Below are 20,585 nucleotides of genomic sequence, written 5' to 3'. Positions count from 1 at the left end.
AAGCCACGAGCCATGTGGCAAGGTATAGATTAATAGAAATGGATTAATTTAAGCTGTAAGAACAGTTAGCAAGAAGCCTGCCACGGCCATACAGTTTGTAAGCAATATAAGTCTCTGTGTTTACTTGATCGGGTTTGAGCGGCTTGGGACTGGCAGGTGAGAGAGATTTGCCCTGACTGTGTGGGCCAGGCAGGAAAACTCTAGCTACACCCAATAACGGAGTAATGGAAGAGATCTACGTGAACAGCCTGGACATGAGTAGGGGTAATGAAGGGCGAGGGTCGAGGGAAAGAGAGCTTGGGGGAGCGGGAGATCCCAGCTGGATCAACAACAGAGAGGGAGAACAAGGAATAGGAGATCATGGTAAATGAAGACACATGAGAATAGGAAGAAGCAAAGTGCTAGAGAGGCCCACAGAAATCCACAAAGATACCCCCACAACAGACAGCTGGCAATGGTCGAGAGACAGCCCGAACTGACCTACTCTGGTGATGGGATGGCCAAACACCCTAATTGTCGTGCTAGAAACCTCATCCAACTACTGAGGGATCTGGATGCAGAGATCCATGGCTAGGCCCCGGGTGGAGCTCTGGGAGTCCAATTAGCGAGAAAGAGGAGGGTTTATATGAGCGAGAATTGTTGAGACCAAGGTTGGATAAAGCACAGGGACAAATAGCCAAATGAATGGAAACACATGAACTATGAACCAATGGCTGAGGGGTCCCCAACTGGATCAGGCCCTCTGAATGGGTGAGACAGTTGATTGGCTTGATCTGTGTGGGAGGCATCCAGGCAGTGGGACTGGGTCCTGTGCTCATTGCATGAGTCGGCTGTTTGAAACCTGGGGCCTATGCAGGATCGCTTGGCTCGGCCTGGGAGGAGGGGACTGGACCTGCCTGGACTGAGTCTACCAGGTTGATTTCAGTCCGCGGGGGAGGCTTTGCCCTGGAGGAGGTGGGAATAGAGGGAGAGCTGGGGGGCAGGTGAGGGGGGCGGGAGGGGGGAGAGAACAAGGGAATCCATGGCTGGTATGTAGAACTGGACTGTACTGCAAACAAAACAAAACAAAACAAAAAAACCCTCCAAAATAAAAAAAGATGATTTATAGCCCTGTGGAAAATTGTGTATTAGTATTAGTGAAGGCATGGATCATCTGTGTGGAACTATGGGTATAAAGACCAAGGATGTGCCAAGATGGCTTAGAAGACTAAGTAGGAAAGAAAATCGTTTTTCCTGGAATGGAAAAAGTAAACCCCTTTTTCACAAGTCAGAAATGAGACAGGATGTCTACTTTCTGCACTTTATTCAATATAGTGGTTGAATTCTTAGATGGATATTAAGGCAACAGAAAGAAAAGGGATGTAAATTGAAAATAATTATTGCCCTTTGCTAATTATATGATCCTATATGTAAAAGACCTTAAGGACTACACTACATAACTCATAGTTCTGGTAAACACTTAGAAAAACAGTAAGATTAAAAAAATCAATATTAAAAAACACAGTAGCAGTTCTATACAATAATAAGTAGTATGATCAGAGAAAATCATGAAAGCAATTCCGTTCACAGAATAAAATTGAAATGAAAATAACCATGAAAGTGAAAGATCTGTGCAGTGAGAATTTTAACAGTGAAGAAAGAAATTTATGAAAACCCCAGATGATGGGAAGATCTCTTAGGTTCATGGGGTGTAAGAACTAATGTAGTAGAACTGGTTACATTAATGAATATGATATAAAGATAAAGGCAATTTACATCAGCATTCTGTCTTACTTACTTTTCTACTGCTGTAAGAGACAACATGACCAAGGCAACTTGTCAAAGAACTAATTTAATTGGAGGGTGAGTCCATGAGCACCATGGCGGGGAGCATGGCAGTAGGTAGGCAAGAAAGGAACTGAAGCAGTAACTAAGAATTTATATCCTGATCTGAAAGTAGGAGCCAGAAAGAGAGAGAGAGAGAGAGAGAGAGAGAGAGAGAGAGAGGAGAGGTTGGGCTTGGCCAAAGTCCATCACCAGTGACACATGCATTCTAACAAGTCCATGCCTCCTAATTCTTCTCCAAACAGTTTTACCAATGAGGGATCAAACATTCAAACATAAACCAGTGAGGACCATTTTATTCAAACCACCACACATTCCAATAACATTTTTTTTTACAGAAATAGGAAAATATTTCTTAAATTAATATGGAAAAACAAAAGATCTAGTATAGCTAAAGACATCCTGAGCAAAAATAACAATGCTAGGTGTATCACAACAGTTGATCTCAAATTATATTATGGAATTATAGTAACAAAAACTCTGTGGTATAAAATCCAACAGAACAGAGCATATACACACCTATGCAACTGTTTCAATACAGTTCCTCAAAAAGAATATACATTGGAGAAGAGAAAATCTCTTCAAGAAATGGCAATCCTGTTCATTCACACGTATAAAAATGAAACTAGAATCCCATTTTATTCACCTTGTACAAAAGTCAATTAAAAATGGAGCAAAGACCTTAATGTAAAACTTGACTCTTTGAAACTCCAACGGGAAATCATAAAGACACTTTGGTAGCAAAAATGGATAAATAGAATTAGGTATGTGTGTAATATAAAACTTTCCCATTTGTGTTCGAGCCAGCATTCTTAAATACAATGACTTGGAACATTGATGCAATCATTTATTTTCTACAATCAGATATTCAGTCCACTCCAAATTCCAGAAAAATATGTTTGTATCACCAAAACTTATTGAGGAGCAGTTTAACATTTCACACACTTTTAAAGTTTCCTTGTGATTAACAACATTATATTAGTATACCAACAAATACCATTTTTGAATAAGGGAATGTTAAAATCATAAAGTATATATAATAAATATGGACTTTACCAATCAGATTCCATACTAAATTAAATCAAATTAACTGAATGAAGAAAATAGAATAAAAATAAGTGAGTCATCAATTAAATTTACCTGGATTTTTTAAAATACTGAGTTGAATTCAAGGGTTTTGCTAATTGTTTCTCAGAGCATAGTATGTGAAGATGTTTTTACTGAAAGAAACACACTGAAGTAAACACTGTTGCTGGGACAGAACCTTCTGTTTCTCAGCACTGGAATTGTTTGAGGTTGTGTGTTTTGGGTGGTAAAAGGGCGGTTACCTAGCAACAACCCCTCCTCCCTTGTCTGTGCTGCAAGAATCAGCTTGGGCATGTCAGTAAATTTATTACTAGTTTGCTAGATCTGAAAGAACAATGCGATAATGTGGTAGGGCGTATTTCTCAATCATAAGAAACTTACAGTTTTTTTTCTGTGGATTCCACTCTTTATCTGATGCTGCCTGAAGCTTGTCTAGAGATCGTATAAATGCCGAAGTGATATTAATCAAATGAAAAAGAAAGAAACTTCAGGTTTTGATTAATGGCATTTATTTTCAGTTTGCTTTTGAAGCAAGCAATGAAATAGTTACAATACCATTAGCTCTGGGCAAGTGGTCATTTTATCTCATTGGACCCTCTGAAATAAGGCAGCACACAATGGGTTGGGTTTGGGAGAAATACTGTTTAAGAATCCAGACAGGTTTTATTCACCATTTTACCATCTGAAGGTATAGTTAACGAGGTACTAATTTTTATATAACATACACAGAATATACTTCTGTTTATCACAAATGAGCTCAACCATATGTTACAATAACTTAGATGGAAAACATACACTTTAATACAATTTGCATCATATAATCAGATTACTTTGAAAAACATCCCAGCTGAATGCCACTGTCATCTGATAGAGCAGTTCCACTGGTGCGTGCCCAGGGCTGAGAAGGCAGCTACTGTGAATGATCAGATTGTTTAGGACACTGCCACAGACACTGCCATGGGAAAATTACACGCAGCAACTTAGTTTCTGTGTTTTCAGAGCATGAGTATGTAAGACTTGAAAAAAATGGCTATTCAAAGAATGCTACAGTGCCAAGTGTGTGGGAGCTGACTGGAAGGGAGAGAAAAGAGCCTGCGGTTTAGAAAATTTTCCATGATGCAGAGGGCTGAAACCAATGTCTCCCCAGACACCCTGCTGACGCTCGGGGCAGCTGTTCGCCAGTGTGCAGACACCTGTCTCATGTACAGTAGTTTTCTGAGACATCCTCATGCCTCATCTTCCTTCAACACAGCACATACCGAATTCCATTTGTTTATTGAATTTCAGAGCAAAGGACATTGGGTGTATCTGTGAAACATGAAGTAATGGGTGCAAGTCCCAGCTGTATGTTTCTTCTTTGTAAATCTGCTAAGTGTTCATTTTAAAGAGTAATACCTTTAAGATTCAAATTAATCAAAATATGAGATCTTATTTTTCCAGATCCTCATTCCAAAGACTAGCATTCCTTTGAAAGTAACTGCTAATAATATTATTTCAGAATTTGGTCCAATTCTTGTAACTTGTTTGCAGAAACCCAGTAGAAGCTAGGGCCTTTGACTGTAAATATGACTATATCAGCAGTGTCCAAATATTGAAAGTCATGTCTGAGAATAAACTTAACACAGAATTGATTCCAACTCCTCCCAAGAATCTTAACTGGTCAAATGTCAGATATTAAAAGGAAAATAGCAGCCAGGCGGTGGTGGCGCACGCCTTTAATCCCAGCACTCGGGAGGCAGAGCCAGGCGGATCTCTGTGAGTTCGAGGCCAGCCTGGGCTACCAAGTGAGTTCCAGGAAAGGCGCAAAGCTACACAGGGAAACCCTGTCTCGAAAAACCAAAAAAAAAAAAAAAAAAAAAAAAAAAAAAAAAAAAAAAAAGGAAAATAGCTGACAGATCCGAAAACAGCAGGGACATCAACCACATGTCTAGACTAGAAATTGTTTAAATATAAGCGATGGTAGAGGGAACATGGTTTTTTACATATATCGATTTGCAGTGGATTTCCCTAAAATGTGATAAGTATGACAAGCATTCAATAGTTCACAGAATATTTTAGGAGACAAGGATGCATTTTACAGTGGGTATTTGATACGGACATTTTCCTTTCCTTACTCTTTATTTCCTTTATAAATTATGATATTCTGATAACTAGGCCACATTTATTTTAATATCTGTAGATGATCAAGAGAATTTCGGATTAAGAACTGTCAGGGATGCGTCTCGGGACGCTTCTCCGCGTGTCTCTGAGCCTAACAGAATAGCATAGTTAATATCTAGTAGCCCAACAGTTAAAATAATTGGTGAGTGTGCGCTGAATCCTCAGGAGAGGAGGGAGGGTGCCAGAAGGAGAACGAGGAGGAGCGGCTGAAGGCAGGAGGGGGAGGGCAGGTGCTGATTTCAGCCCTGTAGCGTCAGGATTGCGTCAATTCGGGTTTCTGCCACGTCTGGAGTCTCGGAGACAAGCTTTTCAGAAGAGCCCAAACAGGAACAGGGCAGGGCGGCACATTGCTGATAGCAAGCGCGGACCTTCCTCCAGCCCCTCCCGCTGCCGGTGCCGGTCCCAGGATCGGCTGTGTTTCCCCGGGAAGCCTTGTTCCAGGGTCCTTCCAGGTGAATCTGCCTGGAGTTCCTTCAGCACCTCGGACAGAGCACGCAGAAAACATGGCTCCTATCGCGACCAGCCGCGTGGAATTCGGTGAGCAAGTTGCTGAACTTGGGGCTGTGGCTGGGCTCGGGGCTGTGCTGTGCTTTGCTCTCCACTGGATGTTGAATATGTATATTTTCAAGTAGCTAATTTGAAAGGAAGACGAGAGCAGCAGATGGTTAATTGTGGCTTACTTCCTTTTCTCAGTATCTTTCTCCTTAACATCGCCTTCTGTGATTTCACCTTCCAGAAGTTCCCGAATGTTCACTCAGCTCTGTAAGCCTGAGCTGAGGAAAGACAAGGACATCTGTTGTTAGAACGCTGCTTCATTTCTTTTTCTGGATGATTCCTATTTATGTGTAAATCTTTTAAGGAAAGCCACACACACCTTTGGTTACATAAGAGTTCGATATGTCATAAAATAACTTGTAGGTTGGGGATTTGGGAATGAGTATTTTATTACACTGTCATAATTTTTTTTTCTGTTATGTTTTCTTGTATCCCTGAAGTATGTTGCTAATGACAGGCAGAATTCTGTGATAGCATAGTTCTGAGGACTTTGAAACCAAACTGGCTTCGGCCTGTTTCATGTCCCTGGTTGAGCTTTCTGGAGTCCAGCACTGTGCAGTTAAGTAAAAGCTGCTCAAAACTTGGATTAAGGAATCTGCTTTCTGGATTACTCTTCCTGTTCGTATTCCAAAATTTTGTCACCATGGTCTCCTTGTCTGCTACAGCAAATAAACTAGACGTGCCTTTTAGAAAATCAATTCACATGTCTAGGTCCAATTATATTCTAATGGGAAAAGACCAGGGTTTTTATCTATAAGTATTTTTTAATTAAAGGATGGAGAAATTTCAGAATAGTATCTCTAGATGTATCATAATTGTGATTAAAATGAGGGATATGGCATAATCTCTGCCCTCAAAAGCTAAATACAGTGTCAGTAGTTACATTAGCAGAACATGAGTCCATGTTATCTTGGGTGTTTTGAACATCAGAGATAATAAAATATGCATAAATGATTTTCTCAGCCTTTCGTCATTGGATTTGTATGTGTGTATGGGTGTGCGATACACTCAGTTCTTGATTTGAAATCAGGATTTTTTTCATAGTGAGGCATCTTCAGAGACTATCCTTGTGAACATGTGGTCATGCCCAGTTGTCTGTCTACTTAGGAAATATTGATTTCAACTGCTTTTATTGTTCTTCTTATATTGGCTGAAGCATTTCTTAGTTCCTGAGTTTGCGTTTGCTTTCTTGCTCTGAGTTATTAGATTGTGTGTGTGTGTGTGTGTGTGTGTGTGTGTGTGTGTGTGTGTGTGTGTGTGTCGGGTGGGGGGGCACAAAGATTTGAATAGAAGGGAAGAAGCTGATACTGTTTAGTTGATTAACTCTTCTTCTTCCTCCTCCTCCTTCTTCCCTCCTCTTCCTCCTCCCTTCCTCCTCCTCCTCCTCCTCCTCCTCCTCCTCCTCCTCCTCCTCCTCCTCCTTCTCTGCTTCTCCTCCTTCTTCTGTAGCATTAACTTCTTTCCCATTTAGGAGACTCACAGCTTTACTTCATTTTTACACTATTCAGTTTAGTCATACAATTGAGTTATGGAATTTTTTTACTGTTTTATTTTTTTAACCTCACATATTTCTCTTACTGTTTCTTCATTTGATTATCTTTGAGTTCATTTTTATTATTATGAAGTAAATGCTCAAAATATTTAGGATATGGAGAAGGGACATAAAAAAGATTGGTCTTCTTGATCTTAGAAAGTGTTAACTCTTTTTGCCTGAGAGTCTTATGTTTAGTATTCACTATTTGAAATGAAACATGGATAAAACGGAGTTAAATGTGCATAATGTGTCATATTCACTTTATGCCAAGATCTACTCAGTTGCTTCACTGCTAGATGTGATAGTTCAACTACAAATAATTGTTAGAAGAATCTGCTTACTTATGAAATGATATGTGCTTCAGGCACAATCACTGCTGGCATATCACTTGATGCCAATGATTTAATGTGTTCAAAGTTAAGAAAACAATGCCCTTTTCAATTTTCTCATCTTTTGCCATATAGAAATAGACAAGGGTAAAATTGAACTCTAAATTATCTATACTCACTTTTCACTCACATTTTGGGAATGATTATGGATTTATGGCCATCATTTGCTTTTAACCCACATAGATTACTTTGTGCTTTGGATAATCCAGTGCTTGAAGAATTTTAAGTTCGTATTTACAAAGGGATTATAATATTATACTTATATACTATTATCAAACTATTGTTTTTCTTTCCTCTTTTTTATCATTATTAATAGATGTTTATCTTTTTTAAAATCACATTCCCACAAAGAATAAAAAAATTAATGGGTTTGTAACAATAACCAATGGCCAGGGTGTTTTTTTCCCATAATTTTTTACTTGTGTAGACTACTGTCTTTAGGTATTCTTTTTTTTTTCTGCTTGAATCCTGGGTGAATGTAGATGTATTAAAAAGACAGAGTTCTCCGATATTTGTTGGTTATATATGTATATAAATGCATATATATTCATAATTAGTAGATTAATGCTTTTGGAAAGCCTCAAAATGTCAATGAAAAAAACAATGAAAATAATACTTTCTCATATTATTGTAGTTGACTCATGATATCTGAGTAAAACAAAGCTAGGTGAGAATATTAAACATGACCCCATGTTTGTTCCAGATACACTTTTTCATTTATTTATGAAAATCTACTGAAGTAAGGAGTTTTAAATCATAATATATTTCATGTGTGTCACATAGGGCTATGTATAGACCTCAAGTTAGCGGGAAATACTACTATTACTCATGCCCAGAACTGTGGGGAAGTAATTCAATCTTCCCCACTTATAGTAAGAGTTAGCTCTATTACGCTCTTCCTATAGTCTCCCATTTCTATTCTGATCATTTAATGTATGTCATTGGTCATTTGGCTTTTCAGATGAAATTCCCACAGTAGTGGGGATCTTCAGTGCATTTGGCCTTGTCTTCACTGTCTCTCTCTTTGCTTGGATCTGCTGCCAGAGAAGATCATCTAAGTCCAACAAGACTCCTCCGTACAAGTTTGTGCATGTGCTGAAAGGAGTTGACATCTACCCTGAAAACCTAAGCAGCAAAAAGAAATTTGGAGGAGATGACAAAAATGAAGTTAAGAATAAACCAGCTGTGCCAAAAATTTCATTGCATCTTGATCTGGAGAAGCGAGATCTCAATGGCAATTTCCCCAAAACCAACCTCAAAGCTGGCAGCCCATCTGATCTAGAGAAAGTGACCCCAAAGCACTTTACAGAGAGAGAAAAAGAGGCCATTTCCCCTGAGAGCTTGAAGTCTAGTACTTCCCTCACTTCGGAAGAGAAGCAGGAGAAGCTGGGGACACTCTGCTTGTCCCTAGAGTACAACTTTGAGAAGAAAGCATTTGTGGTGAACATCAAGGAAGCCCAGGGCTTACCAGCCATGGATGAGCAATCCATGACCTCTGACCCGTACATCAAAATGACCATCCTACCTGAGAAAAAGCATAAAGTGAAAACCAGAGTGCTGAGGAAGACACTGGACCCTGTTTTTGACGAAACCTTCACCTTCTATGGGATTCCTTATCCCCACATCCAAGAGTTGTCCTTGCACCTCACAGTTCTGAGTTTTGACAGGTTTTCAAGAGATGATATTATTGGAGAAGTCCTGATTCCTCTTTCGGGGATTGAATTATCGGATGGAAAAATGTTAATGAATAGAGAGATCATCAAGAGAAATGCTAAGGTAATTCTTTAAGCATTTAAAGCATATAAAGAATCTTTAGTGCAGGTTTTTAAAAATATCTCTGGTGTTTTCATTCAAATGATGAGTTGGTATACATTATCATTAGTTACTATAGGTGACAGCAAACAGAGAATAAGAGAATGGAGCAGGCAAAAAGAAATTTAATACAACTGAAATGCTCAAGGAATCTTAATGATATAAAATAAGAAGCCATACTTTTATGATATTTATACATCATTTATGTAAAAGACATTTTTTACTTTCTATTAAAATATTTTAAAAAAGACTGCTACTTTAAAATTTATATATATGTCTCTTAACATAGGTTATCAAAAGTGTTTCAGGGCCAGGGTAGCTTAATTTGAAAGTGAAATTAAAAATTAAACCAATTCTTTCTCAGGATGTGGAATTTGAATGCAATGTGGAATTTGAATGAAGTTGATTTTGAACAAGGGGTCATCCTGTTATGTTGACTTATGAAGGTCTATTTTCCTGCCACATAAAGGAAGTGAATTACTCTGCCTTCCTACTTGTACTACTTTGTCAGTTCTTGGATGATTAGAAAATGACATGATATCATTTTAGCAAACAGAACCCTTTTCTGTTTTAAACATATAGAATGTCATTGATTCTAATAGTGGCATTTCAGAATAATTTATTCTCCCAATACCATAATTGAAGAAAAACAACAATCACATTATTTAAGTTTTTTTAAATCACAATATTTTAGAGCTCATATGTCTTTAGAACACTTTGTAACCACTTTCTGGTCTTCTATGTATTGATAACAGTGAAAGCCCAGGTCAGATCCAGAGGGTTGCACAGCTTGTCAGAGGTGCCTGACTGATTGGGGCCCCTTAGGAGCAAAGAGCTCCCTGGCTGCCTTTTCGCTCTCTTTGCTCTTCCTTTTTGTGGGCCTGCTTAGTTTTAGGTGGTCTTTCTTGGCTATAGAAATATAGCCATATATTCATTTTTTTGACAGGTTTTTCTTTAGCTGTTCTTAATTGTAAGCAAGTCCCATGTTACTGTTTTGTTAGTTTTAGTTAAAGCTTACACTTAGTTGTCTCAGCTAATGTATTTAATATAAATTTAAATGCAAGTAGCTTGCAATGAAGGAATCCGTATTGCTGTCCAAAAGCAAGTTATAAAACTTGAGTCAATTCTCTTCAATACTGAAATTCATTTATTTTTTCCTTAAATTAAGGAAAGACTTTGACTATGTAGGACAAGAATTCTAACTCCATCATGATCCTGGTCCAGAACAGTGGTTGGATGCAGAATAAGTTTTCTTTGGCTTGAATTCAAATGTCAATGATGCCAATAATAAAGAATTTAAACTAAACTAAAATATCAGCCATGTGATCCTACACATATCAATTGACAGTATTATGTATTATATTACTATTAACAACTTAAAAGATTAAAGATATCCTTAAATAGCAAAAGTAAAAGAAAAAAATCCTCTTGGGAATAGAATATAAACACTCTTCAAAACATGTGTAAGTACTGGGTGTGGTCAAATCCTTGCAAATTTAGCATCATGTAGTACCTAAAACAACCACAAGATGGCAGGCAATGGTTTTAATCATTATAGGGCTGCACAAAAGCGTTTTCTCAGATTCTCTAGCTTGCCATATTAAAAACAAATAGGAACATGACATTGAAATAACAAAGCCATTACATTGCTGTATGTTTTGTGATGAGAGTACAAAAACTCAAAACGAAAACTATGTCTACTGTGTTTGTCTTTGTTTAGAAGTCTTCTGGACGGGGTGAACTTCTGGTCTCTCTCTGTTATCAGTCCACTACAAACACGCTCACTGTGGTTGTCTTAAAGGCACGGCACCTGCCGAAGTCCGATGTGTCTGGGCTTTCAGGTGAGAATACTTGTGAAATCCCAGAGTCCGGTCTATAGCTGGCTAACGTATTTCACAACTGTCAACCAACACTGGACTCTGGCTTTGTTATTCTCAGTCATGAGTACTGGGATTGTCGATTTTTGTTTCCTTGCTTTGTGGGAAAAATTTGTGAGTCAGTTCTGCCAACACTACAGAGAAGTTCATACGCCTGTAAGATAGGGTTAGTGAGGAGGGAACATTTAAGCAAATGGCTTACAAAAAGCAATGATGAACGAGGGAAAGGTGTAGCCTAACGCTGCTCAGAAAAAGAGTTTTTTACTTTTGCAGTTCAAATGACTTACTCGTTCACACTCTTTGGTGAGCTTATTACTTTTCTTCTCATAATATATACACTTTAAGAATTAAATTTCAGTTTTTGAATAACTGAAAAAATAAAATATTTGTTGTAGACTGTGAGAAAGCAAATGGACTACGTTATGGGTTAAAACAGTCTTAATTAAACTTTTCACCCTTCCATTTCTTAGTGTAGTGTCTTCTTTATATTTCTTAAACACTGTAGAAATTGGGCACAATCACACTTGAAGAGCGTTTTGAAAACTAGAAATATGTATTTTAATAAAGAATTACTGATGGGTATGGTTATTATTATTTGATTGTAGAAATTGAAGTCAAGTTCTTAGAACTTGAGATCATGAAAATGAATAACACATACACTGCAATAAAAAATTATAATTATGTGATAAAGAAAGTTACATAATCCTAAACCCATTTAGTAAGAATGTCACAGGAGATATCAACTCTGGTAAACTGAAAGCAAATTCTGCAAAAGGCTAACCACCTGCAGAAAAGCTAAGGTGGAGGGCATGACCAGTAGGGTTTTCAAATCCCTGTTCAACACCAACCCAGCCCTCACCTAGAGACAGACCCACCGAGAGCATCAAACCAGCAAACTCAGATGCTGTCCTCATCCCACTTGCTGGATTTTGTTATTAGTAGGCAGTGTGTAGCATTCTCTTGTCTTCCCCTTCTTGTTAAGCTCTTGTCCTTCTATTATGGTTCCTTCCCTAATGTCAAGTCTAGAACTGGTTTCTATCCTCCATTATTTCCAGTTTTATTGATAAGGGAAAGTTCAAATATATCCACGCTTCCTATTTGTTTATACTTGTTTATGTTGTAAGATGCTCATTTCCACTGTACTGGGGTGACATAGTCAACTAGCCATCTCTTAGGTTGGATCTGCAGCTGATTGTTGCCAACATAACACTTGTGTGTCATTGCAGATCCCTACGTCAAAGTGAACCTGTACCACGCCAAGAAGAGAATCTCTAAAAAGAAGACTCACGTTAAAAAATGCACTCCCAATGCAGTGTTCAATGAACTGTTTGTCTTTGATATTCCTTGTGAGAGTCTTGAAGAAATAAGCGTTGAATTTTTAGTTTTGGATTCTGAAAGGGGGTCCCGAAATGAGGTGATTGGGCGGTTGGTCCTGGGTGCCACAGCAGAAGGAAGCGGTGGGGGGCACTGGAAGGAGATCTGTGACTTTCCCAGGAGACAAATTGCTAAGTGGCATATGCTCTGTGATGGGTAGTTTCCTGGCCATGAGTTGGAGCTTAAAGATTTTTACTAGGCGAGAAGTGATTTTCTTACTTATACATGATTATAAGCTTGTGGCACAGCAAGCTAGTTTGTTTGTTTGTTTGTTTATTTATTTATTTATTTATTATTTTGGTTAGAAGTGGATTAAATTAGTAGATCAGAAAACAGTTGTAAATGTGTATCTTGATAATTTTCTCCTTTATTAGAGGTGTTGGCTAAATTTTTGTAAGATACTCAGTTTCCCTGTGTGGTCTTAAGCGGGCCAACCAAGCCTGTTATGAGAGAGCACTCTAGCTTAATCTCAAGTCACAGGTAGGTGTGCATTGTAGGTGATGATGTCACTTTTGCCTTGGTAGCAAAAGTCCAGGTGATTGGTAAGAGTTCAAAATGAAAACCACACCTTTTTGTATGAATATTAACTCATGTTTCTTCAGGTTGGGGAGATAAGGTTTTATTTAAATCCAAAGATATTTCAGAAATGTCCTCAAGTCCGTTTCTTAGTTCAATATGTCATGTACAAATGGTTGTCCTATATATCAAAGATATGCTGTCATTTCCATTTGGTTTGTAATTATTTGATACAATCTCATCATAAAAGGGGTAACTTGGGTTCATTTCACAAAGACAGCAAACAAGTTGAGATATTAATTTATTAAAGGGCTGAATTGAAGAACACTGTGGTTGCGATGAGATTTTTTTTGTTCCCTAAGATCACATGTGAGTCATGTAAAATGTAACTTCACATAAGAACCATGGTCTTGAATTATTCACTGCCCATTAGAAGCCTCAGTGTGGCCGAAGATACTCCTATTTACCTTTGTGAAATTGTCAGATTATCTAGTGGAAAAAAAATAAACGTAAGTTAGAAATTCAGTTAGGAATACATTTTTTTTTAAAAATCTATCAGTGTACAGGTGTATTTTCAAGGCTGTCTTTCCCCCTCAGAGAGGGCATGGCTACCTAAGTTTTTAGCTTATTCTTTCCCAGGAAGACCTAAGCTACTTTAAGAGAAACAAAAGAAAACATGTTTAAATTCTGTATGTTGTCAGGTTGAAATCAACCACATTAAGTAAAAAGACTAAGACAAAAGACGAATAAGCCTATCAGAATTTACAAATATTCACAAAATATACTTAAGCTGTAAAATTAGCACAGACATGTGTGTTCTGCACTATCTTTGGAGGCCGACTTGTCTTGAGCTGTTATTTTTAAGATAGTTTAAAGAATCGTGTCTTGTGCCACTCCCAGTTGCTAAGCTCTGAAATTCTTGCACAACTTGTTGGAGGCAAGCAGAGCTCTGGCATTTTCTGGGAAGACTTAACTCGATGGTGATGTCTTTATATTTGAGTTGTTAGAGAATCATGAGTGTGACTTAGGTCCAGCTGAATTATTAAATATGCAAGTTAGAGATGATGTCTCCTGAAAAACTTTACCCTTTGAGTCCAGTTTTGTGGCAGTACTTTAGACATTGTTGAGAATGTGTTTGATATCACAGTGTTTGTAAATTCAATGAAGATGTATTTCCGAACTACTTGTCCGTGCTTTTTACGATGACAGCAAACGTCCAGCTTCCTGTAAGGAAGTTTCTTTCATTCTGTTTGTACAAAAACTGAAACAACCTCTTTCATGCTTTTCCCATACTCACTGTCATCCAGTGACAATGTCATCTCACACCCCTGTCTACTCAGCAGTCTGTGAAGACAACATGGGATGAACTGCCATCATGTGAAGTTTGGGGAGGCCAGAAGGCCTTTGTATGTATGGACATTTGATGTCATAGGCCATGGAATGTAGTATAGCTTGGAACTCTAATGCCATGAGGCATCCTTTCCAAGTCTCCTACAGAGCGGCAGGAAGTTGATGGTGATCCAGTTTATAGGATATTTACTGGAAAAGATTTTTTTTTAAATAGAAAACAAGTCTGACAACAGATGCTTTTAAATCACGTTCAAATGTTTGTAAATAGTTTTTTTAGTTTCACAATTTCAAGTGTTTTGAAGGTGATAAGTTGATTAAAACTATTTATAACTGGTTTTAAGGAAAAGAAAGAGAAAAGCAAGAAAAGAGTTGAAACAGGCGGGGAGTTAAGTGATCTCATCGTTTCTGAAAATTGTGCTGTTTATAACGTATTACAATATCAATGTGAATATCCAACTCTGCTAAAGTTCCTGCACTGTATTAAACATGTAAATTAATTTACTGTCTGCTTAGCTGGGCAAACCACCCCAATAGGGAGGTTGCCGTGTCTGAAGAACTGTGTGATTCAGTAACTGACTTGTTCTGACTTGTTGTAGTTCAGTAGAAGTGATCTGGAGGAAAGCATGGTGTAAGGGAGATGGTGTCTGTTCTTTTGTGCCAGCACTGTATGTCTGTAAGACATGAATAAACTGCTGCTTTTGCCCAAACAATCTCAAGTAAGTGTTTCCTGCCCGTGGTGCCATCATAAGTCTTATCTTACCGCTTTCTGAGTTTTTCTCTTTTTCTGATAGACCACCCACACAGGTTAGGGAGCACTGGAGACTGAGCAACAAGATCTTTCATGTTTGGAACTCTGAATTTTGTCTCATTTTGACAGTCATCGGAGGCAAACATGCCTAACCTGAGGTGAAGTCCGATTATTAGGAAGCAGAGGCACTGGGCTCAATGGTGCATAGACGGACAGGTGAGGGTCGCTTTTGGCATTCCTCACTCCTTCCTCCTTTCTGTTCTTCTCTCTTCAAGGGTGAGGATGGATAGGCAGGAGTTTTGTCAATTGACTTCACTAGATGTTTCTACTTCTTCTCAGGACATGGTCTTGCTAGCCCAGGTTAGTGTTAGACTCATGCTCTTCTGTCTCCAGTCTCCTGAGTTCTGTGGTTTGAGAGGTGTACTGCCATCGGCAAAGATGCAGTCTTCATAGGGACAACTCCTTATTTTCATCTTTACAGTGAGGGAGACTGAATCTACATTCTTATCCATGATAGGCCACTGCAAGATCACTGTATATCCCTAGCTCTTTCTGCTAGATTCTTCTTTAAAAGTTTTATTTTACAGCCCTACTGCAGTTTCCCCTCCCTCCTCTCCTCTCTTCCCATTTCTTCCCCTTTCTCCCCTCTGCCCCACCAACCTCTCCTCCCCTGTTTCTGTTCAGAAAGGGGCAGGCTTCCCATGGGTGTCAACAAAGCATGGCTTATCAAGTTGTAGTAAGACTCAGCACCTCCCCTTGTATTTAGGCTGGGCAAGGCAATCCAGTATGAGGAATATTTTTCCAAGAACCAGCCAAAGCATTGTGGGCAGACCCTGCTCCCATTGTTAGGAGCCCCACAAGTAGACCAAGCTACACAACTATCACATATATGTAGAGGGCCTAGGTTGGTCCCATACATGCTCCCTGGTTGCTGGTTCAGACTCTGTGAGCTCCTATGAGGCCAGGTTAGTTGATTCTGCAGGTTTTCTTGTGATTTCCTTTATCCCTCTGGCTCCTACAATCCTTCCTCCCTTACTTCAGCAGGATTCCCCAAGCTCTGCCTAATGTTTAGGTGTGGGTCTCTGCCTCTGTTTCCATCAGTGACTGGAGGAAGGCTCTCTGATGACAACTGGAGTAGTTACCAATCTGATCACAGGACATGGCTAGTTCAGGCCCCATAACCACTATTGCTGAGAGTCTTCCTGCTAGATTCTTAAAGGAGGCCCTTCTCATTATTTTTTATTTACTTTTCCACATTTTCTTGTTTTTATTCAACCATTTTGGTTCCCATTATATTTTTACACTTTTTGTCCTCTTTATTTTACTTTAGGTTTTTCCCTACTTATTTTATATTATTTCCTTATACTATTTTTTTTATCATTCCCACATCCTTATACTACCTAGATTTATTTATTATAATAGCAAAACAGTACAGATATATTTCATCTTTAAGAAGGAAAGAAAACCTGGGGCAGCTGCAGCAGTTCCATCAGTGTGAGCCTAGAGTAACAGCCTAGAGAATCAGATACTTTTTACAGTATTGACCTGTGTGCAAGTGTGCTATGGTGTACATATGTAGCACAGTGTTCTTGTGAATAGAATACAACTATAATCAACCGACTTTTTTCTTTCAAGACAGGGTTTCTCTGTGTAGCTTTGTGCCTTTCCTGGAACTCACTTGGTAGCCCAGGCTGGCCTCGAACTCACAGAGATCCGCCTGGCTCTGCCTCCCGAGTGCTGGGATTAAAGACATGCGCCACCACTGCACGGTGACATTTTTTTTGAAATCACCTGGTTCGTATTAAAAGTGTGCATTGGTATGCTGAAAGAATAAATAGGCCATTATTATATTTAAATGTTCGGTGGTCTTAAAAGATGCCTATCTTTGAGGCTGGAGAGATGGCTCAGTGGTTAGGGAGATGGCTCAGTGGTTAAGAATACTGGCTGCTATACCAGAGGATCTCAGTTCAGTTCTCAACAAGCACACTGTGGCTCACAACTACCTGTAACTCCAGTCTCAGGGATCCCAACACTCTCTACTTGCCTCTATGGGCACCAGGTATGCATATGGTACATAGATATACAAGTAAAATATTCGCACATATAAAATAAATATTTAAGAAAGATACATATGTTCTAGAAGCATTCAGAGGCATTAAGTATTTTCCAAGGGAATTTATTATCAGGGAAATGCTAGTTAAAACTGCAGCAGAGGATCAGGAAGTTTGTTGTAAGAATGTGTCTCCTTAAAACGTCAGAAGCTATACTGTAAAGTCTCACCAAAATTATTGTCTAAACATGAGCTGAACAAGAACAACACTAGACATGCCAAAGTGGATGGAGGAAAACCCAGGAGGCCTCAACCCTACGCAAAGAACTACAGGCAACTAAGGAATGTTGAGGGTGGGAGAAATAGTCTTCACCAGGGAAGAGCATATCAATTGGTTCTCCAATATGAAGTGGTCAGCCATGAACATAATTCAAGTAACATTATACAGAATGGGCAGGTTTCATTTATCAATATATATGTGCATGTATGTATATACATGTATCCATGTAACAATTAATGAAACATGAGGCCATGAATTTGAAAGAGTTAAGGAGGCATATATGGGACCGTCTGGATGGAGGAAAGGAAAAGGAGAAATGATACAATTGTATCCTAATCTCAAAAGCAAAAGAAAAAATGAAATGGAAAAATTGCAGCAAGAGGTTGCTGCATTTCTATTATAGAAATAAAAACTCAGAGTATGCCAAATATTGACAAGGACATAGAAGGAACATTCCTCCCTTCATCGCTAACAGAAAACACAAAGTACTCTGTTATGTTGGATATAATCTATCATAACACTCATTCATTTTATCATAGTTATATACTTAAGAAAAATGAAAGAATTTGTTCACACACGGATTTTTTTTGTTTTGTTTTGTTTTGTTTTTTTCGAGACAGGGTTTCTCTGTGTAGCTTTGCGCCTTTCCTGGATCTCGCTCTGTAGACCAGGCTGGCCTCGAACTCACAGAGATCCGCCTGCCTCTGCCTCCCGAGTGCTGGGATTAAAGGCGTGCGCCACCACTGCCCGGCTCACACACGGATTTTTATATCAGCTTAATTTGTAGTAGTCAAATCCAGGAATCCACCCAAATGGTCATCAGTGGATGAGTAAATAAATTGTGGTATAGCCACAAAATAAAATGCTACTTGGCAATAAGATAAACAAACCCTTGATGTGTACAACATTTTACATCTTATAATAATTATTCTCAGCACAGAAGGTTAGACAACTCCGTTTCCTTCAAAATGTACAGTGTATATCATATTCGTCTATGTATCCAAAAGGCTAGACATGGCTGTAACGTATAGTGATGAGGAACAAATCGCTGCTTGCCTGGGACTGGGGAGCCATTACAGATAGATAAGACTGGCAGAGATTAGAAAGGGCTAGGGAGAAACTTCGGAGACAATGACTCTGGTGATTTTCTTGTCTGTGATAGTGAGTATAGGAGTATGTATTAAAACTCATCAAATTTAAATGTGTGTAAGTTATTGTGTCTAAATTAGATCCCTATAAATTTGTTAAGGGAAAAAAAATAGGAGACAATTGCAGCGAAGTCACAAAAGAATGAACAACACTGGCATGGCCATGTGATGGATGACTTCTGGAAATCAGGGGTCTATACTGTATTTGGGGAAAATTTCCTGTGTCATTAGGGTACGTTGTCCTAACAATTTTCATGAGCACTTCTTAGTCATTTGAAGTGGTTTCTGTATAATTATGCCACCAAATCACTTTACATTTAAGTTATTTTTGTTTTTATTTTTAGGAAATTACTTTTAAAATTGAATATTTATAGTTCATGAAATATTACATTGTTCCAAAGTTAAATTACAAAGAAAACAATTTTCCATTCATTATCTCCAATATGTTCCCTCTTTCCTCATACTTAATGAGGGTACTTTTCTCAATTTTACTGTAGGTAAGTACATTTGTCTAGGCATTTTTTTTCTTCTTACGATATGAGAAAACCTGTGATGCACACTCCTTCTCTGCTCTATTTTCAGTGAACAAGGTATCATGCAGGAAGTCCCCTGACTGTAGGTGGTGACGATAATCCTTAATCTAATTTAAAAATCTATGGAGGGCTCCCTTGCAGAAAGGACTTTATATGTATCATGTTCAAACTTACACCTATCAATGATTTGTCAGAAAAGTGCATTTCCTTCCTCATTATTATAAGCTTAGATCCTTATATGGAAGAAGTGTGTGCTCTGTTGATCTTTATATATCTACAGTGGGTGGGCTGGAGTTTTGCATGCAGTAAATACAATGAGTATTTACTTAACTAAAGAAATTTGAGCCAATAAAGAAATTAGATTTGAACTAAATTTAGGAATACTATTAGAAAGCCATGTGTACCCATATATGTCTGCAGGAGGAAAGTGGGGGCACACTGAAAGCGTTGCAACAGTCTCTGCTACACTCATAGGTAGAATATTCTCCATAGATGGAGAATCTGTGGACAGGATCCATGCAGGGAAATTAGACTGAATTCTCATCCCTAAACAGCCATCCTAACTAGGTAGGAGGCGAAATGCTTATGTCACGACTGCTGTTCACATCAGGTACTGAACCCTGTACTGAGCTGATTTACTTAACGTCTCTATTTCTATATTCTTCTCAGCTGGAATTCTTCTGTAGTATGGGTACTACATCTCCAGCATCTGTTCATGGTAGTAAGTCACTCAAACACTTATTAGATTGAAAACTCAAAAGCACACTGCATTTTCTCATTCACGTCACTTCAGTTCACAGCATGGTATAAGATGTAGGCAATATCACTCTACTTTTCACTGATGGTAGACTCCAATGTTGGAATGCTATGTAATTTAAAGCTGGCAGTGATGGGATGGAACCTCAGGCTGCTAAATACAAAACTTCCAGTTTGTATCACTATGTAGACCAGTCTAAGCTACGTGACACATTTTTTCTTTACTTGCACCCTATGATAATGTTAAATATATAGAAAATACTGAAAATGATGAAAATACTCTTTGAAACAAATTCCCAGCTTATCACCGGCACCAGCACCAGCACCAGTACCAGCACCAGCACCAGTACCACCACCATTATTATTGTGTGTGTGTTTGTGTGTGTGTGAGTGAGTGTGCGTTTAACACAGATCTGCGAGCATTAAGCAATAGAACTGGTATTTTCTGTAAATGATTTTAATAACTTTGTCAGGATCCCCGAACATTAATTTTTGAATGTTAAGATAAATTAGGAGGCCAAATCATAGAACACAGCATAGCAGAAAACTGATGCTGAGATCACTTGTGACATGAGAAAGGGTTCAGTAGTTTA

At 38.5% G+C, this 20,585-nt stretch overlaps 1 protein-coding gene across 1 annotated transcript; it reads left to right on the top strand.

Moving 5' to 3' along the window:
* Window positions 1-5,285: 5,285 nt before the first annotated feature.
* Window positions 5,286-15,187, top strand: Syt4 (synaptotagmin 4). The gene is made up of 4 exons (XM_052741749.1): window positions 5,286-5,607; window positions 8,510-9,324; window positions 11,081-11,201; window positions 12,464-15,187. The coding sequence occupies exons 1-4, from the start codon at window positions 5,574-5,576 to the stop codon at window positions 12,769-12,771; spliced, it is 1,278 nt and encodes a 425-aa protein (XP_052597709.1). The 5' UTR covers window positions 5,286-5,573; the 3' UTR covers window positions 12,772-15,187.
* The last annotated feature ends 5,398 nt before the right edge of the window (window positions 15,188-20,585 follow it).

The sequence above is a fragment of the Peromyscus californicus genome, unplaced genomic scaffold, assembly GCF_007827085.1.
Source record: "Peromyscus californicus insignis strain IS unplaced genomic scaffold, ASM782708v3 Scaffold_17__1_contigs__length_78620276, whole genome shotgun sequence".
In the NCBI taxonomy this organism is placed as follows: domain Eukaryota; kingdom Metazoa; phylum Chordata; class Mammalia; order Rodentia; family Cricetidae; genus Peromyscus; species Peromyscus californicus.
Note: the sequence above shows the minus strand (reverse complement) of the source record. Positions and strands in the feature narration are given on the sequence as shown.